The 25,318-nt window shown below is 56.7% G+C and overlaps 2 protein-coding genes across 2 annotated transcripts; both read right to left on the bottom strand.

Moving 5' to 3' along the window:
• Nucleotides 1-856: 856 nt before the first annotated feature.
• Nucleotides 857-10,117, bottom strand: GSK3A (glycogen synthase kinase 3 alpha). The gene is made up of 11 exons (XM_079800092.1): nucleotides 9,425-10,117; nucleotides 7,587-7,774; nucleotides 6,133-6,216; nucleotides 5,854-5,964; nucleotides 4,202-4,332; nucleotides 4,003-4,109; nucleotides 3,221-3,318; nucleotides 3,044-3,139; nucleotides 2,453-2,639; nucleotides 2,033-2,125; nucleotides 857-1,531 (listed from the first exon to the last, which is right to left on the bottom strand). Exons 1-11 carry the CDS (start codon nucleotides 9,705-9,707, stop codon nucleotides 1,458-1,460), a joined length of 1,452 nt encoding a protein of 483 aa, XP_079656218.1. The 5' UTR covers nucleotides 9,708-10,117; the 3' UTR covers nucleotides 857-1,457.
• A 2,570-nt stretch (nucleotides 10,118-12,687) lies between these two features.
• ERF (ETS2 repressor factor) lies at nucleotides 12,688-21,176 on the bottom strand. The gene is made up of 4 exons (XM_079799789.1): nucleotides 21,017-21,176; nucleotides 16,442-16,676; nucleotides 15,993-16,108; nucleotides 12,688-15,888 (listed from the first exon to the last, which is right to left on the bottom strand). Exons 1-4 carry the CDS (start codon nucleotides 21,036-21,038, stop codon nucleotides 14,621-14,623), a joined length of 1,641 nt encoding a protein of 546 aa, XP_079655915.1. The 5' UTR covers nucleotides 21,039-21,176; the 3' UTR covers nucleotides 12,688-14,620.
• Between the last annotated feature and the right edge of the window lie 4,142 nt (nucleotides 21,177-25,318).

Below are 25,318 nucleotides of genomic sequence, written 5' to 3'. Positions count from 1 at the left end.
TCCCCTTCCCCCTTCTTCCTCTGCAGCCTCTGCCCTCACCTGCTGCCGACACCATGAGGAGGAGGTGCCATTTCCCTCTGCCCGTGGTCCTACTATCTGGCCCCAGCATGTTTTCTAAGCGAGGGTAAAGCCAGGCTCTCTGCCTTAACCTTCCCCAGGGTGTCACTTCCCAACAGGTATGAGCCCCGTTTGAGACCTGGAAATGAAGGCTTGGGGATCTGCTAGGGTTTGGGGACAGCACCTCTGCCCCCATGCATGCCCACTAAGAGTCTACATCAGGCCCTGGTCTGTGTGGGTCAGTGGTTAGAGCATCAGCCTGTGCACTACAGGTTTGATCTCTAGCCCCATGTGCAGGAGGCAACCAATCAATGTTTCTCTCTCTCCCCTTCCCTCCCACTCTCTAAAAATAAATGGAAAAGTATTCTCAGGTGAAGATTAACAAAAAAAAACCAAAACATTTTTTTTTTAAGTTTACATCAGGCTAAGTTTTGTGTCCTCCAGACTGAAGCAGCAGGCAGCAGGGGCTGAGACAGCTTTGTTCAAGTCTTGACCCTGCCACTTACAGTCTGTGGCCATGACCTCTCTGATCCCAGCTCTCCCTGCCTGGGTGGAAGCAGATGGTTCGACCTGAGACCAGGGGCCAGCCTTCTCCCAGGCCTCTGCAGCATATAAACCAGACCAGTTCATCCTCACACAGGAAGGTTGGGCCCCTCAGCCAGGTTCCAGATTCAGGCCTCACATGGCCCAGTTTGGGTTCACCCTACCCTGTCCCCAACCTGAGACACAGCCCACTCCTGTCCCAGGACAGCCCACCAGACACCTCCCTCACCTCTGGAAAAAGACAGCTAGGCAGAAGCAGGTTTCATGCCAATAATTTATTGAACGGAGGTCTGTACACAGGCAAACCTTACTGTGGAAACTAAGACATCAGGATCCCCCCACCATCCCTAACCCAGCCCTCCAGGGTGGGGAGAGGAGGGAGGAGACCTTAGGGCAGAGGACAGGAGGGGAACACAGCTGTAGGAGGGGGAGGAGCCAGGTTGGACGGTGCGAATCGACGTTTTCTTTAAGAAAAAAATTATAACAATCTATTTACACCCGGGGGCCAGGAAAGAGGAGAGGAGATGGGCTGGTCTGGTTCTATTTACAAGGGACACAGGAAGGGAGGGTGGGGTGGAGAGGGGCGGTCTGGGGGGAGGGAAGGGGGCCAAGGGATAGGAGATCCTCATGCCCCCAACCCCGTCCATCCTTCCTTCTCTTCCCTCCCCACAACCAGTTGAAATCCTCTTAAAAAGCCCACCATAGGGGTGAGGCTGGTGAGGGAGGAACAGGAAGAGGGAACAGGGACTCATTTACCTCTGCCCTCTAGTCTAGGGGCCCAGCCAGGGCAGGAGCTATGGCCCCCCTTTCCCAGCCCCACCTGGGGCTCCCAGATGGAAGGGTAGTTGGCAGGGCCCTCAGGAGGAGTTAGTGAGGGGAGCTGTGGCTTCGGGTGACTGCCATTCTGAGCCGGTCTGAGTCTCACTTAAACCTGAAGAGGAGAAAGAAGCAGACGTTAGCCTTTGCCTTTCAAACCCTCCCTTCTTCCCCCCAGAACCTCCACAAGCAGGAAGTCCATGTAAGATGCTACATTTGAAATTGAAAGCTGTCACTTTAGGTCCATGGTTGCAAACTCAAATGCCAAAGGGCCAGGCCCCGCCTCCGAGGGCCTGAGGAAGGCAGGCCCACTGCCGTCCCATCTGATTTCGTCCCCAGGAGGAACAGGAAAACTGGACTTGTTCATGAAATGGCCCCAATTTTTTAATGTGCGCAACAAATTCAACTGTTCGTTTGTGTAGGCCAAACATATGTCTTTGGTTTTCCGGTTAGCATTTCAACACAAAAAAAAGGCAATAATACCCAACACAAGTGGCCATTCACATGTTGTAAAATATGCTTTCTATACCATCAAGCTGTAGGTAATTTTTACAGGAAACTCGGGCTGTGAAAACAGCCCCTTCCCCCACAGCTGAAAAATGCTGCTCTGACTTACCTTGTGAGGATGGGGTGAGGGTGGCAGTGCCCGCCGGGGACCTCAAGTGAGGAGGGATGAGAATGGCGTTGAGAGATGGCTGGATGGCGAGTTCTAGAGACAGGAATGGACATGCCTGGTCAGAGGGCAGGACATCTGCAGACCCAGTTGGAGTTAGAAAAGGGCACTGAATGGGGACCCAGCTCTGGGCAAGGCCAGTGTTTGCAGACAGGTGTAGCCATCAAATACTTTATAGGAAAAACTGCACAGAGCCTAGCACAGATCATGGGGCACCGGTGAATCGGGTTTAGGTTTCCTTCAACTGTGGGGGCCTCTCCCATGCCCCAGGCCTTCCTTGTCATCCACCCTCGACTCCCCACCAAGCTCTTCACAATCACTGGCTGCCCCCCCAGTTCCCCAGATCCCAGGCTGTGCCCTCACCACCAGGACTGAAATTGAAGAGGGGGGGAAGCGAGCGGTTGTTAGGGAGCTGGATTCCGTGACATCGCAGTTCATCAAAGAAGCTGTGGGCACAGGCTTCCAGCGGGGAGAGCCTCGAGGACGGTGTGTACTCCAGCAGGCTAGAGCAGAGCGCTATGGCCTCGGGTGGCGTTCGAGATTTGAACACCTGGGGAGAAGGAGAGGCAGAAGTCACAAGGGTGAGGCCCTGGGTACTTGCATGCTCCTGCACCTCACTGCCACAATGCCTGCAGCAAACGTGACTGCCCGCCTCTCACAAACCACTTTCCAAATGAGGAAACAGACACCGCCACTGAGGGGAGCTGTTTGTAGCAGGTGAGCAGCCCGCCATGACTGCATGGGCTCTGCTGTAAGTCTGTTTCCCCACTAGAAAAGTTGGACTCTTGAGTCTGTGGTTCCTCAACTTTCAGATGAATGGAAATTCCATAAACTGAAATCTAATGAAAATGACTGACCCTCTCCCATGCCATGACTTTGTAGCCAGATCCCCAGACCACTTGGCCTCCAATGGGGACCTCAGCCATGCTATCTGAGCCCCAGGCCCTGCCCTACCTTTGTCCAAGGGTGAGCTTTAATCTGGGGGAACTTGAACTCCGTGTAGTTGGGGTTCATCTCTCGGATCTGTTCCCGGGTTGGTGTTCCCAGCACCTGTAGGAAAAGGAGGGGAGGGGTCTAAGCCAAGACCCCTATCACTTAGCCCTACCTCTGCCCACCTGGCTCTCGCCTCACCTTGATGATCTCCACCAGCTGGTCTACCCCACTGTCCCCAGGGAAGATGGGCTGGCCCAGGAGGAGCTCGGCCAGTACGCAGCCAGCTGACCACACATCTGAAGGGGGGATGGGAGAGGGTCAGGGCTACCATGCCCACCCCTCACAGACACTTCCATCCCTTATGATCAGAGAGGAAGTGCCTTGCTCAAGATCATACAGTTTAGGAACCCTGGAGTCTGACTTTGACCTCCAGGTCTGCCTGACTGTATTGTACTCTTCTTCCTGGCCTGTACCTTGAGCCCTATGACACAAATTCACACCTAAGGACCAGGCACCTTCCTCACACCAGCTGATGAACGTTCTCTTCCAAACCCTTCATGCCCTCTCCTCATGCCTGGAAGATGGCAATGTCATCCCCACCAATTGGAAGGAATACAGAGGCCCTGTGAGCAGGTCACACCCTCATGGCCCACCTCAGATTCCCCCTAGGTCACCCTCCCCCTGGATGAGAAGAGAGGGCTAACTGGGAGGCTCCAGCGTCAGTATGGACTCTGGAGTTGGGTCAGCTTTCAAAGCCCAACCCTGCCCAGTCCCAGCAGTGTGACTGCAGGCAGATGGCCTCACCGCTCTAAGCCTGAGACTGCTCATCTGTAAAGGAGCATACGACAGCATCGCCCTCCTAAATTTGTGAGGACTGCATAAAAGAATAGATATTAAGCTTTTATCGCCAAACCTGGCACACATACACAAAACAACTGCCATGACTGCCATCCCCACCCCCAGCCTCCGGTAAGTCTGACCGATAGATGAGGTGTAATCAGTGGCTCCAAAGATCAGCTCTGGAGCGCGATAGTAGCGAGAACAGATGTAGGAGACATTGGGCTCCCCCCGGACCAGCTGCTTGGCACTGTGGGAAGAGGTGAGCAAGGTAAACATAGGCAAAGGCTGGGGTCCTTCCTCACCCTTTCGGCCACTTACCACACCCCAGGTCAGGCCTACCTGCCAAAATCACAGAGCTTGAGGACAGCAGTGTCAGGGTCCACCAGCAGATTCTGGGGTTTGATGTCACGGTGACACACGCCCTGGGAGTGGATGTAGGCCAAGCTCCGGAAAAGCTGGTACATGTATACCTGGGACAGGCAGGGAACAGAATTCCAGCCCAGCTCCCCCAGAGCATGCCACTGCTCCACCCTCTTGGCCAGAAGAGCCATTCCAGGCCCTGGCTCCCACTTGAAAATCCTTCCGTGGCCCCTTGGTTCTCACATTTCAGTGAGTACCAGAATCGCTCGGAGGCCTTGTTAAAAGGGGCTTCTGGGCCGCACTCCGAGTTTCTGATTCAGTAAGTTCAGGATGGGGCTTTTGCAGCAGCTCCGTGCTGGTTCTGGTCCACACTGAGAACTCCTGTTCCGATCCCATACCTCAGCAGAAGCCGGATGAATAAGATAGACATCAGGAAGGCCTTGTCTGAGAGGCTGGGAGCCAGGCACTCAGCTCCCCTTCTCCGCCAGTCAAACCACCCACTAGCAGCCCCTCTCCAGTTGGGTTTTCTTTCCATTCTCCCATTGACGATCACCTAAGTGGCAAGAGAGCAGTGATCTTTGTGTTTTCATCACTGCCTCACCAGGCTTGGCAAGTAATAACTGCTTAGGCCTGCCTCCTGGGCCTTCTCCTCCTGTCCGTGCTGCCCTGGCCAGAGACCCTCCTCTCTCACCCTGCGCCTGCTCTCCTCCCAGAAGCCTTCTTTGATCCTTCCTGCCCCAACAGGCAAGGCTGGGGGCCTTCTGTTTCCAGCATCCCCTGTGCCCCTTCTAGGAAGGCAGTTGCTAGTAGTTTCATGGTTCTCACTTGTCTACCCTGCTACACTGAGAGGCTTCAAAGGCAAGGCCTGGGACTTAGTCAGCTGGGCCTCTGAAATTGTTCACTGCTGGACCGGACACACAGGCAGCCACAGGACAGAGTCCCCACACTGGAGAACCCCCTGCCCCGGGAGGTGAGGTCCCAGAGCACCAACCACTAGCAGAGCCCTGAGAAAGAGCTTGCAAGGGCTCAACGGGGCCCTCAAGCAACCTCAAGTAAACCTGGACCCAGCCACCTCCTCCCAATGCAGCACTGCCCAGCCTTTGTTCTCCACATCATCCCTAGGCTCACTCACTCATTCATCCAAACTCCTACTGAGGGACAGGAACACCCAGGACTCAGCACCAGGCACCGGGGAATGAACTCGAGACAATGGATGAAGGGGCCTGCTCTCTTGGCTCTGTGGACACTAACCTTCCTCCGACCCTGCGTCCTTTCCACTCCTCTGCCAGACCCCAGTGCGTCCCCCTCTGTATTTTCTGTCACCACCACCTGATTCTGAGCTACTGCCTCCAATACCACTGTTGTCACTGGGCTCCCAGTATAGACCCAAGCAGGTACCTTGCAGCCTCCCCAGCCCCAGTCAGCCTGCCTCCCTGATTCAGTCAGGGCTCAGGTTGGGCCACCCTGTATTCAGCGAGCTCCATCTCGGGGGGTATGGAAACAAGGGCAGGGAACACGAGACCTCGAAGGACCAACATAAACTTGGAGAACGAGGGAACCCACAGAAGGTAGGAGGATTCGGAGCCACTAGCTTCCTGGGCCTGGGCCCAGAAGCCTGCCTGCCTGCCCACCTTGACATAGATGATGGGGATGGTCAACTTGGCCTTGGTGAAATGGCGGGCCACCCGGTACACTGTCTCGGGCACGTACTCCAGCACCAGATTTAGGTAAAGCTCGTCTTTCTGCAGAGAGCAAAGGAAAGGTGTGAGGCATTGTGAAGAAAGAGCTTGCAAGGAAGGGGAGATGGAAGGTTTAGGGAAAATGGGGGAAGGACTAGCAGTCATGAGGAAGGCAGGCAGGAAAATAGGTGGAGTGAGGGTGAAGGGCTCCCCCGACCCCTAAGGTCTCACCTTCTCCCCACTGGAGTAGAAAAAGTATCTCAGCCTCACGATATTGCAGTGGTCCAGCTTCCGCATAATCTGCAGCTCTCGGTTCTTAGAGGCAAAGGGAGAGAGCCTCAGAAAACCACCAGCTGTCTTTCCTCCCCTCCTTAGCACCCTTCACCACAGCCCTACTCCCCCATTCCCGCCAACAGAGCTAGGCGGTTACTACTCCCTAGGTCCCAGGACCCCCTGGGGCAGCCCCTAACTCCTTATCCGCAATCCATCCCCCTCAGACAACCAGCTGGAGGTCTCTGGGCTAAACCCAGATCACAGATGTGCTTCCTTCAGCTCGCTTTTTTTAAATGTTCAACTTATTGCTTTTTTAAATGTGTGATTTGAAATCAAAATCCAGTTTTGCAGCTTCTCTTGAAAAATCAGATGATATGGCCGCATGAGGTCCAGCTCCCTGCATGGCACAAGCAACAACAGACAAGTAGTGGCCATCCAGTTCACCCTAGTCCCCACTCCTCCCTATTGTTCCCCTGGATGTATCTTGGCCCTTGAACCCTGGCTTGGATCCTGTGTCCCAGACTCCAGCTCCCAATTCTCATCTTCCCAAAAGGGACCCCGTCTCAGCCTTTTCCCAGAAGGCCTAGTCTCAGCATTCTTCCCTAGTCTCTGTTTCCCTCTGGGGCCTCAAAACTTCCCCACCCTCAGATCCTTCTCACTTCTGGGACTCAACACTGATCAAATTCTGACCAATACCCTGGAGCTCCTCCTGCCCCTGAGACTATTCACTGCTAGGACCCAGGGCCTGACCTGTTTCCCTCCCAGGGTAGGCTATTTCCAGATTAGCCTAGCCTCCAAAATGCCATCCTTCCAATACCAATTATCCCTCAACTTCCACTCCTCCATCTCCTTCTCGTTCCCTGGTATCCACTAGCTCACAGGGCAGCACTATCCGAATGGACACCCTTCTTCAGGAGGGCAGAGCCCCACACCAAGGCGTGTGGTTTGGTGGGCACTGGGCAGGCGGAATTCTACCCTGCACCTGCCAAGTACCCAGGGCAGAGTGAGACAAGACCTTTGCTTCCTTTCTGCTGAGCAGAAGCTTAACTTAGTGACTAAGTTAAGATGGAGAGCTTGGGAATCAGAATCTAGTCTTGTCCTCTGGCAATTCTCTTATCTGAGTCTCAGTTTCCAGTTTTTGCTTACTTAAAATTGGAATAACAATACTTACACCTCCACGCAATCTTTATTAAACAAGAACTTGTCTGCAAAAGCATTTACAAAGAGCAAAAGCCCAATAAACTCTCAGCTCTGGGCTTTCCTGGAACCTATATGCCCACGTTCCACACAACTCACTCCCTTCTCCTCTGGCCCATGCTCAGATCCCCGTGGGAACCCAAGGCCAATGCTCTTGCTGGAGCCCTCACCAATCATGCCGTTAAACCTCCTTGTCCCCATTCCCACCAAGCTACCTTGAACCTCTTGTCCTGGAGAACCTTCTTGATGGCTACCAGTTCCCTGGTCTCTGCCAGCCGTGCCTGGTACACGACTCCAAATGAGCCATTGCCAATCACTTTGATGTCTGTGTAAGCCACCTCCTGGGAGCGCTCCGGGCCTTGGCCTAGAGTGGCTACCACTGTGGTCACCTTCCCGCTGTCACCTGGGGAACAAAGGAGACACAAAATCCACTGACCTTTCCCCTCTGGCCACCTCCCTCTCCTGGAGCTGTGGAGGCGAGGATAGTCTCCACAGGAAGCTCTCTGGGGCCTCTCTGTCCCTTTTCCCTTGTTCCTCCTCCCATAATGGAAGACACATCTAAAACTCTTGCTGACCCCTCATTTCCACTTCTAGTTAAGCAGCAAACCATTGGGTCTTCTTGGTCTCCAGAGACACCGACACTTCCAGATACTGAATCCATCCAAGCTCACTGCCCTCTGGTCCCCCCTGACTGGGGAAGGCCTGGCCTAAACTCGTCCACCTCAGAGAGCAGTAACCCTGAGGTACTTCTACTTTAGGAAAGCACTAACCTCCCTCACTGCTCACGGGAGGGTGACCTCTATGTCCTCCCTGGTGGAGCTGGAAACTTCACCACTGGTTTTTGGTGACAGAAATAAATGACTCTTCCTGGCATGATTACTTGTGCCCTGACTCACTTTTGGGGGACAATTTGCCCTTACCCAAATACTTCGAGGTTAGAGAAGGCACTGACCTGACCTCATCTGTGTGATCCAGAGTCCCGGACCCCTTCCTGTATGTGGGTGGTCCTTAATAGATAAGCTCTAAATTGAGACTGGTGAACCTGATCTCTATGATCAGAGGGCTAGCCCAGCCTCAGTGCTTCATAGGAAAGCTAATTCCCAGTTCCAGGCTCTGAATGGCAGCAAATTGTGGTGGCGTTCTTTGGGGATAGTGATCCCTTTTTCTTCAGGGAACTGAAGAAAGGTTCCCCAAAGAAAAGGGGTCACTGATAAGTCAAATCCATTTTGAGGGACCAGTTGGCACCTTCTTTTGGAAGAGGTGATCCTACATAGCTATTTTTCCAGACACACCTCATAATAATAAAAGGGGTATAACCCAAATCCATATCTATGGGGAACTATGACCCACACCCCCACACCCCCCGATTCCATTTATGTGAAAGGAGGCCCACCAAGCCATGTTTTTTGGAAAACAGTAACTATGACTAGGTCTGAAGAGTATGCTGACTCCCAATCTGTCCTTATTTCTAAGAGGTAGCAACTACTAATTTTCACCATTGGGACTAAAGTTCTATGTCCATGTTATGGACAGGTAATGATACCAGGCCCTGTGCTTTAAAGGGAAAGATGACCTGGGTACCAGGTTTGGAAAGCTGTAGCCCTGTTCTTTGGAAACACAGTTACTTGCTTCTCAGTAATATGCACTCCAAATTCCCATCTTCTAAAGGGAAGCAAATTCAGACCCCCCTCCTCTTATTCTTTGGGAACAATAACCCTTGAGCCCCATTCGTAAGCGACGATGACCCCTGATCCTGTTCTCTAATGGATGGCAACGTCAGATCCCTGTTTTTAAGCCTCAAGAACCCAAGACCTCGGCACTGGAAGAACAGGAACCTGTGACCCCAGTTTCTTTGAGGGTTACTAACTCTAATCCTAAACTCCAAGTGATGGTAACCCCCTAAATCTTTCTCTTGGAGGGGGAGAGCTCAGATCCCAGTTTTAGGTGGCAGTGACCTCGCGCTCTGATCTGGGCAGATGGAAGAACCTGATCGATGACTGAGGGGCTTCAGGAACCCTGATCTCCACCCACCACGGACGCCGCTAGTACTCACGGCCCAGCTTCACTCCGGGCGGCGGGAAGCTGGTGCCCGCACTGGGGACGCCGCTGCCTCCTCCGCCGCTGCCGCTGGGGCCACCCCCGGAACTCGAGGCCCCCACGCCCCCACCCATGGCTCCGACTGACACTTTCCCGCCGCTGCTGCCGCCCGGGCCGGAGGCCGAGCCCCCAGGGCCACCGCCGCCGCCGCCGCCTCCGCCGCCAGGCTCCGCGAACGAGCTTGTCCGCGCCCGGCCCGAGCCCCCAGGGCCGCCCCCCGAAGGCGCGCCGCCGCTCATGGCGCCGAGCGCAGGCCCAAGCTGCGGGGCTCGGGCTGCCCGGGCTGCCGCCGCCTCTCCCGGCCTCCGGCCTCTTCCAGGCCGCGCCGCTCGGGCTCCGGCTCCGGCCCAGCGCCCGCCGCGGGGCACGCTGGGATATGCAGTCCACCTCCCCTCTGCGCCGCCGTCACCGCCCTCGGCCTGGAGAAAGCCGTGTGGCACGCCGGGAAATGGAGTCCGCAAAGGCCTCAGAGTAGACTGCACGGATGATGAGCCGCGCTACACGTCAGGAAGTAGAGTTGTTGACAATAAGTCGACTTCGTCCACGGCGGACCCTAAGGTACTCGGGGAAACTGAGTCAGAGTCGCACACTCACTCCACTGAGGCAACGGTGAGCCCTTCAGTATGTCTCAGAAACGTAGTCACAGCCACTCTGTCAATGACCTGACGCACACCGGGAAACAGTCTCATTCCCTGAGTCTATTGGCTGTATATGCCCACCGGGGCCAGATGCACTCTGGGAAATTGAGTCCGCGCAGGAGGACCCACAAATATCGGACAGTCAGGCAAGCTGGGAAATGAAGTCTTCGCCACGCCCTCACTGCATTGCAGGTATAAAGAGACTCCCAAAGCACGCTGGGAAATGGAGTCCCATGTGAGCCCTAAACCCCAAGAGGATACTGCAGTTCCGGAGACAGGCTAGGAAATGGAGTAGATTCAGCGCTCCTCCTCCCTTACAAGCTAGGCCGCAGTCCCTGCCGGGATATGTAGTCAAAACCAAGGCTTCGGAGCAGTTGCTACAGCGAGCCCTTGTGTCTTCTGGGAAATGGAGTTCAAGGCAGCCTTCCTATTGACTGAGGGGAGGGATCTACCATGAGCCCGAAGCATGCTGGGGAATAGGGCACTCTGTAGCCTGACCCTGTCAGGCAAGACTGACTACGCTGGCCAGAAAGTAGAGTCCAAAGGGTATCTTCGGAAGAGCGTGAGCGAAAGGGGAAAGCCGGCAGTTCCCTGTGGAAACTGCAGTGTTTCAACGTCTCCTTCCCCTTCCCCAGGTCCTAAGAAAGAGCCGGATCAACTAGGGGCTGCTGCAACATGGAGACCAAGTTCCTTGTTTCCACAAATCGGGAAGGAAAACTTCCCTGCAAACGATTTGAGAAACCAAGTTCCCGGGGGTTTTCTCAAAACAATTGTCTTCGGATACAATCTAGTGTTTTTTCTAGCATTGTGAGTTACACCAGGAGACCGAGCGTTAGAAAAGAAAATACAATTTGCTTTAAACCCCCATTCAGCTTTTTGCGTCCTCCGACTTTCTATATAACAGGATCTTGGAGGGCCCAGACAAGGAAACCGGCTGCTAGGAGTAGCCTTGGGTTTTGTGCATGCAGTATGTCTCCCCATTTATCGATTAGTACCCGGAAGGACAATAGCACCAAAGGGAGCTGGGAAACAGTTCGTGCGAGTGTGTGTGTCCCGGAAATACTTGGAACTAGAATGAAATCACCCTCAAGCCCCTCCTGCCTCGTGGAATAATGGGAAATGCAATTTCTAGATATCCCTTTAATCCGAGCCTGTGTTCATACTAACTGCCCTGCCCTTTCTGAAGTCTGAATAAAGTCTCTGTTCCTGACTGCAATTCCCAATGGGTGCAGACCCCCCGGGACGGACCGGTAGCATTCAAGCCTTTTCGGACTACATTAACCAAAAGGCAAAGCGCGGACCCGCTTTCGCTCCCTTCTCAAGGAACACGGCAGAATCACGCACAACCCAGAGCAGGTGTTTCTGGGAGTTGTAGTTTCTCAGCCAAACAATGCCTGCTGCCCTCTGACGGCAGCTCTGAGTCGAAAAGCAAAAATCTGAGTCAAGCCCCAAAGCCTGGGAAATAATCCTACACCGGACCACGAAGGCTCAGAAGGGCTGCGGAGTGGGGCGGGATAGTGGCGGTTACTTAACGGCCAGAACCCGTGGGACATGCGCAGTGGGCAGCGCATAGGCAACCGCCACGAGGGCATTGGGATACATGGGAGACAGGGAATCTTCACCAGGGTGTTTGCATGACTGAGAACGTTTGTGGAGCGGTGCTAGGGCGGGTTGTCAGTGTCTGAGGGGCCTATGGGTTTCTGGAGGTACCCAGGGGAGTGCGAGGACAAGTGAAGGGATCTTATTGGGGATCAGTGGAGAAGTCAGAGGGAACTTGGGGTGTTCTTAAACTGTCTGTGGGAGACTGAGAAACTGCTGCTGACTGGGGGACCGAAGGGATAAGGAGTGGATGAGAAGCATCGAGAAGGATCTTCGAGTGTTTGTGGGGGTTACAGGTATGAAGGGAACCTCTGATGGGATGAATTAATTGATGAAGTGTCATGAAATCTATAAAGGGCTTTCTACTTGGAACCAGAGATCCTGGAGGATGTGGAAGGGAGCAAGGGTATGTATGGTCTTGCAGAAACTAAATAGATATAGGTGGGTCCCTAAAGATTAGAGGGTCCACTGGAGTTTTCAAGACCAGATGCCACCTGTCACATCTTGGTCAGCCCAAACTGGGGGCAATGCGTCTGTTTGGGCCTGGTCTGACCTGGAGAGCAGTTCTGGAACCGAGAGCTTATGAATCCGTGTTAGAATTGTTAGAGATGCTTTAAGGCACTGGGATCAGGAGCGAAGACTATAGGCAGGGTCCTCCCCCCACCCCGAGTGATGACATCCCCCTTTCTCCCTCACACCACCACCGCCAAATCGGCTGCATCTAGGTTGCCAGGAGACATGCCTCATCCCAACTTCCAGAAATAGCCCAGTGTCCCCCCCACCCATGGGAGTGACTTACATCACCCAGGAGAGGGAGCAGTTGCCCACAGGCTGCCACTGGAGCCTCGGTTTCCTGCCAATACCCCATCCCTGGATCCTCTCTTCATTGCCAACCTCCGGACATCATCTGGGGCTACCCACTCCAGGCTGGCATGAAGAGAGGATGAAGAGAAAGTAGGGAGGAGATGCACAGGGTGGGGTTCCAGTGAAGCCATTCCAACAGGCGCTGAGCCCTCCGTTCTCATTCTGTCTCTTAGCAGCCGTGTGGCTTTGGGAAAACTCTGGGTCTCGGCACCTCACCAGCACGTAAGGAGTTGGGCTGTCGAAGAGCACTTGCAGCCTGGATGCTTCCTCCTGGTTCTTCCATCCTTGACGAGAGCTCCCCGAGCCAGGTTTCTAGCTTGATGAGCTCCCCTCTCAGATCCTATGATCTGGAGACCATGGTCTGGATCCAACCATCCTGATTTTAGAAAACTCAGGAGGTTAAAAAACACGTCTGAGACAGATCTCATTGAAAGTCCTGGCTGGGCTTACAGTCTTTTTTTTTTTTAATATATTTTTGATTTCAGAGAGGAAGGTAGGAATTGAACCGCTGTATCCACTGAGCCAAACTGGCTAGGTTGTGGGCTTAGGGTCTTAAGCAAGTCATTAAATCACTTCCCCTACCTTGCTGGATGTTGGAGATAAAGCACTGCAGCTCCTAACTAAGCACCAGATACTTGGTACAGGTCAATCAGTAGCAACTCTGCTTAAGTCAGTCCCATCACACCTTATTGGCAGAGGGTGGCCATGATTCCATGGGAAGATCACCAAGATCCTTTGCAAGATCTACATTTTGAGACTGTAGGCCTGTCCCCACAGGACCCCAGACAAACTCAGAAATGCCCTAAGGAAAGTGATAGGTGGGAGGACGCTAGAGTATAGTGCAAAGGGAGGTCCAGGCCTTCACCAGAGCCCAGGGACATGGATAGCGATTCACGCCCAGAGAGGAAAGGCAATTCAAGCGATAGGTGAGGTGTCTAAATGCTTCAAGGACAAGTGGTCCCCGTGGAATAGGGGAGCAATCAGATGACAGAGTAGGCCCGAGACCTTAATCAGGCCCTGGGGGTTATGTGCCCCTCCAGGTCAGATCATTTCCCAGGCCCTGGATTTGATCCATTCAGATGAGATCAGGCACACTACTTTGGCCACTGATCCACTGGGGAGCCCGTCTAGGCCCCCGTCCTTCAGAATCTAGCACAGGCTATGGCCCTGCAGTCAGACAGATCACTCCATCCAAAGGCCCAAAGTTTTATTGTCTCGAATACATTCTCAGACAGCCCTCAGCTTCCCTCCCCTCCCACCCTCCACCCCCAATACAGAATAAGGCTTGACCACAGACCCTCACCCCAAGGGGCCCCAGCTAGGAGGCAGAGGGGGCTTCCAGTTTGGTTTCAGGGTTCACCTTTCCCACCCCCCACCCACCTGCCTATGGGCTGGTCCTAGGAGCAGCTGGGGGTGAAGGGGTTGGACCAGTGCTGGGGTGGGGAGTAGAAGAGGCACTTGTAGAAATTTGTGGCCTATGGGTGGCACCCCTCACCCTCCTCTCCCCCCTACCCCCTCACACACAATTTTTGGTTCATCATAAAATGTCCAACTCTCCCGCTGTAACCTGTGGGGTCAGAAACCAGGCACTCATGGCCCCTGGAGGGGCAGGGAAGGCCGAACTGGGGCTAAGGATGGCTGGAGGTGGACAGAGAGAGGTATAGGAGGCACAGAACGGGGAGGGAGACAAGGCTTTACTTCCTAAGCGATTGTAATAAAAAAGTTCCTGGGCATCGAGGCCAGAGCCTCAGTTCAAATATAAATTCCCCAGAATGGAGGTGGCCCCCTTAACGCCCTCCCCCCACCCCACCCCTCACCACCACTTTGCCCAGAGCTTAGAAATCCAGAGACTGGATAGCCCCCACAGCCCTGGACACCCACCCACCCTCACAATTAAAAAAAAATTTTTTTTAACTTTTATACAAAACATGGAGAGAGGAAAGGGAGGAGGCAGGGAAGAAATTAGAGCTGCCCTCACCTCCAGGACACAGGGGAGTTAAGGCAGCAAAAGAAGCATCGGGGGTGGGGGGACATTCCCCTGCCCATAGCCCTCAGGAATCTCGATGCTCCAGAGAGAGCTGGGCTGTGGCGTGCTGGAGGTCAGAGCTCACCCGCCTCGGGGTGAGGGGACCCCCAGCCTCCCCTCGCACCTTCTTGTCCTCACCCTCATCCTCGAGGCCCCCACTGGAGCCCCCACCCCCCTCCAGGCGACAGTCTTCGCTCCAGCGACGTTTAAAGCGCAGCTTTAGGGGCATGCACTGCGTGGCCCCAGGTGCCTCGCCCGGCTCCGGCTTGGGGGGCACAGGGGGGACACGAGGGGTCTTGAACACCTCTCCATCTTCCTCATCCTCGTCGCTTATGTCAGTCACCTCCACCTCCTCCGACTCGCCTTCCGAGATGGGTTCCACCTTGATCTGTGGTGGCGGCGGCGGCGGCGGGGGGGCCAGCGCCCCCACCCCCTCAGCCAGCCCACCTGTGCTGCCGCCACTGCCAACGCCACTGCTCTTGTCAGCGCCCGCCGGAGCCTTCTCGCCAGCCGCCCGCTGCCGGCGTCCCAGCGGGGGAGGCTGGAGCTTAAACTTGAAGGGGGAGGAGGACGAGGCCGACGAGGGGACCGGCGGGGTCTCGGGTGCCATGGGCGGCAGCGGGCACTTGTCAGGGCGCTGGGGCTGGGGCACCACCAGCCCAGGGTAGTGCAGGAAGGCGCGGGGGCTGAGGTGGTAGTTGTAGACGCTTTGGGTGTGGGCCTGCAGGTACCGTTTCATGTCCTCAGGGCTGAAGGAGAAGTGGGAGCCTCCCCCTGAGCCACTGGGGCCGCCGCCGCCACTGGGATACATGGGGCTCAGCGTGGGTGAGGGCGTGTAGGCCAGGTGGGTGGGCGTCATGGGCAGAGCTGGTGAGAGCTGAGGCGGTAACAGGGAGCCAGGCCCAGCCAGAGGGGACACGGGGAAGGGGCTCAGGGGCTCAGGGCCACCCCGGGGCCGGGGGTAAACACGGAAGACGCCAGGGTCGTGGGGCAGGCGGGCCAGTGGGGGCCCGCGGAAGGCACCCAACTCCGGAGGGCCTGGTGGTCGGGCCCGGGGGTCCTCTCCCAGCGGCTCCTCCAGCTCTGAAGTGCCATCACTACAGTCACTGACGGAGCCTCGGCCCAGGCGTCGGGCCACCACAGCCGAGAAGAGGGAGGAGGAGGACGAAGAGCAGGCTGGCGGCGAGCGGGGGTCCTCGGTGGGGGACAGCACCTCAGAGGGTGTTGAAGGAGGGAATCGGAAGTGGCTGCCGCCCGATGGCACCGGAGGGGCACTCTGGGGCACCGCACCCCCTGGCAGGAAAGAAGACACGGCGTCAAGGCCACCGGCCTCGCCCGGACACACAGACAGACCCTCCCTTCCCTCAGAGGCCATGCCTGCCAGCCCTGGTACTCACCAGCCAGCCCCACGTCGATGAAAGGGTAATTAACGAGCACCAGTTTGTTGAAGTTGAATTTGTAGGTGAACCGTTTCCCCTTAGTTTTGTGCAGGATGCGTTTGTTGTAATAATAGCTGTGGATGCAGAGACACCATCGGGTTAGTCACAGAGGACCCAAATCTGGACCCCCACACCATGACATGCCTTAGGCGCTGCTCATGGAGGGAGACCGAGACACCTAGGCCACAACAGAGAAATCAAGTACCCCAGGCCACACCCACGACTATTCTCCCCGCAGGACACCTCTGTTTGGCAAAGGGGTTCAGAGAAGGGTTAGGACTTGCCTACGGTCAATGGCTATGACTTGCAAGAGCCAGGAGTCAAACCCCAAGTTTATTCCCAGAGGTCAGGGGCTCCCCAATGGGTGGGGAACTGTCCTATCTGCCCCGGGGCTGTGCCCTCCTCACCGCAGAGCCCGGCTCAGCTTGTCATAATTCATCTGGGGCTTGCACTTGCGGACACCCCAGAGCCGGGCCACCTCGTCGGGGTCCTTGATGACGAATTCCCCGTAGTCCCCCTGCCAGGCGATGACCCCCTGGTACTCCTCCTTCCGCAGCAGCTCCAGGATGAAGTGCCACAGCTGGATCTGCCTCGAGCCAGGGGACGACTCCGGCTTGTAGGCCCAATCCGGGAAGGCAAACCCTGGGGACAGCAGGCAGGGAAGTGGCTCCAGGTTAGGGTGCCAAGTCCAGGCCTCTGCCCGCCCCCCCCCCACCCCACCCCCCGCCCAGGGGCTACCTCCTACCCCACCCTCAACATGGGGAAATCCATCTCCCCTAAGCCAAGACAAGACCTGGGTAGGCAAGAGAGACAGTGTGTGTCTGTGTGTGTGTGAGGGGGCTAGATGGGGAGGGGGGGAGCTGGAGCCCGCTCCAGCAACACCGGGAGAAACAGGAAACCGTCGGCGGCGGGTGGCGGCGGGTCCCGGGGCCAGTGCCAGGGGGCCAGGCACCAAGCCAGGCCGGCGGGCAGGGCTGCCAGTGGGGGAAGGGCAGGAAGGGGTACATGTGGCCAGATGGTTGGGGCAAGGCCCCCCAGGACCCCTATTCCCATTCAGAGCCAGTCCTACTGACCCCCACCCCTGCCTGCTCCGCGGGTCCCCTTCCTAGGAACATACACTGTCCCCCTCCCAAGACCTACCAGAGCCCTTACTCCCACCCCAAGACCCGAGAGGCTTTTTTTTTTTTTTTTCTTAAAAGGACCAGGAGGGGTGGGGTGGCTGGTTGACGATGAGGTCAGCGCTTGCACACACAGAGGCTTCTGTCTTCCCTGGAGAGTGAAACCCAGACTGTCTGAGAGAGGCCCCCCAAGCCCGGACCCTCTGCTGCACTGCCCTCCCCAGACCCAGGCACACGGGCCCAACGTGGCTGGAGGGCCCCAGCCCGGGCCTCAGGACTGAAGAGGCTGGAGCCTATTTCCCCTTCTGCCTTCTCACCCTCGGCTATTTCCCTGCCCACCTGCCTACCCGCCCCCAGCATTAACCTTGGATAGAGGTTGGTGGTGGGCTGGCTGGTCCCTAGAGGGGGTGGGCAGCCTGGGGGGGAGGAGGTGGGGGGGCTGCGGTTGTTGTCATTTCCCAAACCCCCGGGTAATCAGGGACCATCAATAATTCAGCACTAGGCAGCCGGTAATGGAGGGGTGGGAGGAGGGAAGGAGGGGAGGAGGCAGGGCAGGGGCCCTGATGCCACTAGAGGGAGAAGGCAAGGATAGACAGCTAAAAATGGGCGGGGTCCCAAATCCCAGGCAGGCTGTGTGGGTCAGCCTCTCTCCAGGCTGGCCCTGGTTCAAGCCCCAAGTTCAAGCAGGTACCAACCAAGCCTGGGGCAATGCTGAGACTCCACCCCAGTCTGGAATCCAAAAGGGGATTCTTCCTCTTGGGGACACAGGGGACCGGCAGTTCCTGCTCCCACAGGGACCGCCCCCTCTAAATCCCGAGCAGACTCCCTCCCCAACAGGGGCCGAGCCCCCACCCCTGGCCAGCACTCTCCACGGAGTCCCTGCCCCATTCAGAAATCCCAGCCTCAAACCAGGGATGTGACCTACAGCAGACATTAGCAGCCACTGCTTAATTCAGGAGTGACAGCCCCGGACAACGCCTTCCAGGGACCTCAGCACCCACAGCCCTATCCTTCTCTCAGGAATCCAAGTGTTCACCCCATTATCCCCATCCTGCCTGCGAACCCAGGCCCCAGAAACCCTTGGGAACCCAAGTGAGCAAACCAGAGCCCCATAAATTCTCCCATCCCCTCCAAAAAGCTCCCGGCCCCACCAGGACACCAAGCTCCACGTAGCTCCCACCTAAACTCCAATCTGGCACTCAGAGCCAGGAAGAGAGGGTGGGGGTAAAGCCCCTGAGACAGTCTAGGTTTGGAGGGGTGTGCTGACTTCCACCCTACCCCCCAAATTAAAGCCACCCTTCCCAACCCACCCACCCCAGCCTCCTTGTCCCGGTAACCAGGCAACGTATGTGCAGCGACAGTCCTGGGAGCGGGGGAGCAGGAGGCTAAAAATAAACTTTGCAGAAGAGAAGGAGAGAGACTACATGCAACACAAAGGAACTCGGAAAGGAGGTGGGGGGCTCTGGAAAAGCCTCAAAAGCTGCATACCAGGGGCTGTCCCAGGCCCCGTTGTGAAGCCCCCCCTGCCTGGACAACCCCCCCTTGGGGGCCAGGACCCTGGCTCCCACTCTGGCAGGGACGCACCCTACTACCAGGCCCACCCCTACACTGGCTTTCCTCATCGGACATGGCATACATGAGGGCCTGTTCCCAGCTTTGGGGGGAGAAGGAATAAGGGAGGGTGACGTCAGGGTGTTTCAATGGGGCTCTGTTCCCCAGGCCTCGGAGCCTTGGAGCCAGGAGCCAGGCACGGGCAAGGGGAGCATGTGTGAGTGTGTGCTGTGTCTGAGTCCACGTGCTTCCATCAGGGAACCACCGGGCCTGCACCATGAAAGCTTGGGAGTGTAAGACCTCTGGAGCACAGGAGGGACATGGGGGGCAGGGAGAGAGCAGCTGACCCTGAGGGGTGCAGGAGACAGGGTGGAGAAACGGCAGCAGACAGGAAGGGTTAGTCCAGCGGCGGGGTCCCAGGCGGCACACCTGGGTCCCACAGAGGCGGGGTAGATTCTCCCTGACAGACTGGGGGAGCCGAACTCCTGGACACCCCCCAAGTTCACATGACCGTCCAAACTTTTTTTTAAGAGACTAGGGGGGAATCGGAAGGGAGGGGTGGTGGTAAAGGAAGAGCACGCTGGCCTCCTGGGGGGCCCCACCACCTCCCCCACTCCAGGCAGCCCTCGGTGGCGCCAGAGCCGGGAAGAAAACAGGAAGTGGGAAACAGCCGCGCAGAGGAGAGGGGCCGGGATGGAGGATCGGATGGAGGGGCACACCGCCGCCGACTGAAAGGCAGAGAGAGAGACCGACGAACCGACGGACCACCGGGAGGCCATCCCAGGCCCCCATCCCTCCCCCCAGTCGGGGAACCCACACGCGGCTCGGCCCCAAGATAGGGCTGGGGGAGCGGCCCGGCCGGTCCCACCAGGGCCAGGCCCGGAGCAGGGAGGGAAGACGAGGCGGGGTTGTCTGGGCGCCCGGACCTACTCCTCGGGGGAAGGGGAGTCTCCTGCTGCCCCTGAAGCCCAGCGGCCCGGGAGCCCGCGGGAGCCAGAGAGTATGTGGGTCGCACGTGACTGACCCTACAGCGCTCCGCACCCCGGCCCCTGCCCCCCTCCTCAGTCCCAATCCCCAAGCGCCTTCCCAAAGCTCCGGAGCCCAGCTCCCAGCCCTTTAAGAGCCGCCCCCACCCACCGAGCGGAGGGGGGGCGGGGTGGGTGGGCCGGTCGGGGCACACACCCGCACACAGGAGCCGAGCCGCAGCCGCCGCCGGGGGAAGGAAACAAGTTTGAACAGCGGCGCCCGGCCCCCTTCCCCCTCCCCCGTCCCCGCCCGGGGCCGGATTCCGACGGGGTGGACGGGCAGGGGGCGGCTGGGACCCCTCCCCCCAGCGCGCCCCGGCGCAAAGTCCAGCCGCTGGAGCCCGGGGGCGGCGAGGGAGGGCTGGAGAGGGGGGAAAGTCCGAGTGGGAGGGGGGTTAATCCCGTTGCCCCCCGCCCGCCGACCCGAGCGGGGGAGGGGAACCTTGGCCCCTTAAGGAGGAGCAAGTTGGCGGAGAAGAGGGGGGCGGAGGGAAAAGACGGCCGGTTGAAAGAGAAGAGCTGGGTGCGGAAGGGGGGGCGCGGGGGTAGCCTCCGCGTCCACCCCACCTCCCCTACCCTGCTCAACCTCCGGGCCCGGCGGGGCGGGAAGGAGGTGCCCAGGTCTCCCCTGAGCCACCTTAAAGCCGCGCGTTCTAAGGTCGGAAACAAAAAGTTCCTTTTTCGAACGTTCGGGCAGCGCTTTGGAACTTTGCGACTCCGCGCGGGCGGGGGAGTGAGGAGCCGGCGGAGACGGGCGGGGGAAGGGCAGAGGAGCCCGGACCCCGAGTCCCAGCTCCCCACTCACGCCCTCCTCCGAAAAGCCATCTCTTGTCCCCCTCTAAGCCGATGCAGGGCACGCACCGCAGTGAAGGTCACCGGCCGGACCGCGCAGCACGGAGCCGGGGATAGCGGGCCCCGTGGACAGCCCCCCAACGCCCCGCACACGTCCCGGCCCCCAGAGTGCAACGTGACATAACGGCGGGGTGGGACCCCGCCACCCCCTTTATCCCGGGAGTGGGGGAGAACCCAGCTTTCGGTGTCCAGTCAGGGAGAGGACCAAGACTCGCAGCACCCAAACCACTCCGCCCGGAACCAGAAATTGGGGGTCCCCTGCAGCACCCCCACCCCCCGCTCGCGCCGTGAGATGCAACAGGTCTCGCGTGCTTGGGGGTCCCCCGGAACTGAGGATCACTCGGGCTCCTCCGCAACCCCTCTGCCCCCCCAAAGTTTCTCCGCCTGGTTTCCCGGGGCAACAAGTCTCCCCCACACGTGCTGCCCCCGCCCCCACCTGTGTCTGCCGGGGTCTTCATGCTGGGGGGCCCGGGGCAAGGCACCCCGACTCCGGGCCGCAGCTCCCGGGGCCCGCGCTGCCCCGTCCCGTCCCGCGCCGGTCGGGCCGCCCTCGCCGTTTCACCCGGCCTCGCCTCTCAGAGCCTCTCCCCTCCCCGCCGCCGCCTCCCGGGTTAATATCGCACTCCGGGGCCGGGACGCCCACGCCCCCGGGCCGGCGACGTCACCGCCGCGTCGCCATGGAGACACTGCGCCCGCCCCCTCCCGGCGCACTCACACACACTCTCGCCGGCGTACAGCCACTGAGGACTCGCCGGCTCTGAGCTTAAAGGGGCCGCGCAACGGGGGAGGAAGGAAGGTGGGGGTGGGTGGTGGAATGGGGTCTCAGGGGTCATGACCCTTCTCGGAGACTCCCAGTCTGCAGATAACTTAAGTCCTCGGCACTCGGGACCTGCCTCCCCTCCTCTCCTGCCCACTGCGGGATCCAGATTGTCTTTTGGGAAGCCTGTAAGAGGGCAGGGGGGTACCTTCTCAGGGAGGGGCAGCAACTTTTGTCGGGAGGAGGCGTGGACCTTTTGGGAGGAGGCAGAATCTTCTCTGCTGGGCGCGGGGGGGTGGGGGTGGGGGGTGTCAGAACCTTGGAAGATGATCAAGATCACATTTCCCAGCCTAGCTTTACCCCCTACCCTCTCAACCCTGAGTCTGAATGGGGGCAGCTGTCCAGGGGTGGGGTGGAATGGGTGGAAAGCATTTCCCAGCATCGGAAATGAGGAGGCGGCTGTGCCCTTCGCTCCTCCGGGGATGGGGTCTTGGCCTTCCAGATAGCCCCAATCCCAGCTGGGGAGGAAGTGACCAAAGAGAATGCATTGGGGAGCTCCCCGCACCATCCCCAAGCTGCAGCTGTCCAGGGGACCGGCCAACACCGGAGGTCCCCCCACCTCCACCACCAGGACAGAGGGTTCCGGTGGTGGGGCCAGGATACGAGGGGGCGACCAAAGTCCGAACAAATGTGCTCCCAAAGGGGCACTGGGGGGTCGCTGAGAGAGAGGAAGGCAGGGCTTAAGGATGAAGGCCAGCGAGTAGGGCAGTGTTGAGTCTGTGCTCCGAAGCTGGGAGGGATGGAAGGAGTCTTCGGCTCCGGGAAACAGGAAATCAGCGCTGATCAGAGGGCTGGCGGAGCCACCAACGGGGAAAGGGCAAGTAGAAGCAATGCTCCCAGGCGGAGCCTGGAAGCAGAGTCTCAAGACTCCGAGGTACCCGAGGATGGGATTATGGGGGAGGGGTGCGCAAAGAGGCCGAAGCCCAGAAGAGGGGCAGGGAGAGCTGGGCTACTGGGAGCGAAGGCCTGCAGGGTCAGCTCTGGGTTCTGAGGGCTTCAAGTCCAGCCTCAGTTGCTGAGTTCCTAGCTGCCTTACAGCAGGAAGTCCCTCACCAGTGCCTCAGTAGAAGCCTCAGGCCTCTTCCCTGGGGAGATCAAGGACTCCCGGGAAGCATCAACCCCCTGGTGAATTAATTATGTAACCTTGACTACTGACACTGCAGCTCCCCGACGACGGATATTGTAACCTTCTGGGAGCAGTGTGGTCCTGCAATCATCATCATCATCATCATCATCATCATCGTTGTAACTGCTCCCAAATTCCTAGCGCTCATAACGTGCCAGGCATTAGGCCAAGCACCGTCCAGGGCATCATCTCATTCATTTAATCCTTACAAAAGCCCAAAAAGGAGAATTGCTATTGTTATACCCATTTACAGATTAAGAAAGTGAGGCCCAGCTGGGGAAGTCTGCCAGAGTCCTTCAGTCATGAAGTGTTGGAGCCAGAATTCAAATCCAGATCTAGTCCATTGGAAGCCATCACTCCTAAGCCCTAGGCCTTACTACCACCTTTACTGCCCTCCACCCTTGGATAAAGATAATGCAGAGTTTCAAAGACAGTAGCCTTAGTGACCCCTGCCCTCCCACCATCAAGTCAGAGACCTGGGTTGCAACCATAACTCTTCTACTTCCTGTCTGTGACAGAGAGCCAGTGTACCTCTGTGAGCCATAGTTTCCTCATCTGTAAAATGGGGATAGTAACAGAGCCTACATGACCAGGTTGTTGTGAGAAATCTGGGGTGTGAAATAAGTATGCCATAAATACTGTTAACAATTATTAGCAGAGTGAGCTATGTACCCCGTGGATAATGTAAGCACCCCTCTCCCTACAGACTCCAACTGTAGACAATAAACACACAGCATTGACGGTGTGAAATCGCCTGTTAATGGCATAATCCCACCCTGACAGTTGGGTAAACTCAATCCCGCTGCTTCTATGAAACACAATTATGGATGGTGGGCATACTTCATGGGAGTGTCCGTACCACCCACAGAGAATGAGAGTCCCTGGTGGAAATGTCCCCTGGACGGTGTAACCTCTGGTGGTTTGTGAAAACCTGGTCACAGATACTACAACCACTTAGGGGTCCATGTGCTTTCACCATAGAAATGTGAACCCTCTTGTATAGTTCAGTTGCCTCTTCAACACCAAGAATCCCCTCCAGGGAAGGTGAACCCCACCATTACTATGTGTAACACCCAGGTATTGTGAACTAGTGATTAAAATTATCCATCACCACTCATTCCTTGAAGACAGACCATCCAACCCCAGGGCTATGTCAACTCCAATGAAAAAGGGGACCCATCTCCAGTTTACCATGGAAAGCCTCCTGGACCGGTGAAAAGCCCAGCCTGTGAGACCCAGAACTAGCCTGAGATGAAAAGTGTAACACTCCATGAAGAAAACAGTTCTGTCTGATCAGTGAGGACACCCCTGTCCTCCCATGGAGCTAGCAATCCTTGTTCCCGTTTACTGTCCTGACACAGATCACATTCATCCTATTGTTGTCAAGCTAAGGCATGGACAGAACCTGTCCCCACAGAAGTCGCAACCCTTTAAGACTTCACTCCTGGAAACTGAGGGAACAATAAACATCATAGTCACAACCCCCACCCCCCTGTGATCAATAATGAAGTATTACTACTCTATGAACATTGTAGTTCCCTTAGACATAGTATGACTCACCCTATAGAGTGTGTAGCCACGTAAACAGTGTATGACCATCCCAAACAGAAAATGTAACCCCATGATGGCATCACCCTTCCTCGTCTCCCTGACTTGAAATGCTGAAGGGCCCCAGGGCTCAGTCCCAGTCCTCTTCTCTCCTCATGTTCCATCTCTATGCTGATTGCACCCAAATTTCTCTCTCCGCTCAGGACTCTCCCGAATTCCAATCTCACACATCAAAGTGCTTCGCCGGCATCTCCATTTGGATTTCTCAAGTTCGCCAAGTCAAGATGGTCTTCCTGAGCTTCCCCCAACTGTCCCCACTTACCCCCCATCTTTACCATCTTAGGAAATTGCAACTCCATTTTGCTGGTTGCTCAGGTTGAATACCTAGAGTCATCCATGACCCCTTTCTTCATCTGTCATCCGATCTGAAGGGATGTCCCATCAGCTCTGACTTAAGCTACTTCAGAATTAGCTACTCTCCACTGTCACCACCACACCCCTGGTCTGGGGTCTTCTCGTTTGTCTCCCTCCTGCCACCAGCCCCTACAGTCTGTGCTCTACCCACAGCCAGAGACATTCTATTAAATCAGATGATATCTCTTTGCTGCCTTTTGCCCACTGGGAGTAAAAGCCAACTCCTCGCCTCACCTTTCCCTTCATCTGCAGCCTCTTGGCTATTTTAAAAAATATATATATTTGTATTGATTTCGGAGAGGAAGGGAGAGGGATAGAGAGACAGAAACATCAATGATGAGAGAGAATCATTGATTGGCTGCCTCCTGCACGCCCCCAACTGGGGACTGAGCCCACAACCCAGACATGTGCCCTTGACCGGAATCGAACCCAGGACCCTTCAGTCTGCAGGCCGACGTCCTATCCACTGAGCCAAACCAGCTAGGGCCTCTGGTTATTTCTTGAATATGCCAGACATATTTCTGCTTCGGGGATTTTTGCCAATGTTGTTTCATCTGCCCGTAAAACTTTCCCCCCCAGAAGTCTGCATAGTTCTGCCCTTCATCCCCTTCAGGTTTTTACTCAGAAAGCACCTTCCCAAGAAGATCTTACCTGACCTTCCTGGATCCCAAATCCCTTTTATGTACTATGTTTCCTCATAGCCCTTATCCTCTGACATATTTCCACAACGTATTTGCTTATTGTCTGAATCCCTCCTCTTTATTGTCAGCTCTAAGAGGGCAGGGGTTTTGTTGCCTGCAGTATCTTCCAAGCCTGGCACAGTGCTTGACAAT

This window comes from Cnephaeus nilssonii, assembly GCF_951640355.1.
Source record: "Cnephaeus nilssonii genome assembly, chromosome: 20".
In the NCBI taxonomy this organism is placed as follows: domain Eukaryota; kingdom Metazoa; phylum Chordata; class Mammalia; order Chiroptera; family Vespertilionidae; genus Cnephaeus; species Cnephaeus nilssonii.
Note: the sequence above shows the minus strand (reverse complement) of the source record. Positions and strands in the feature narration are given on the sequence as shown.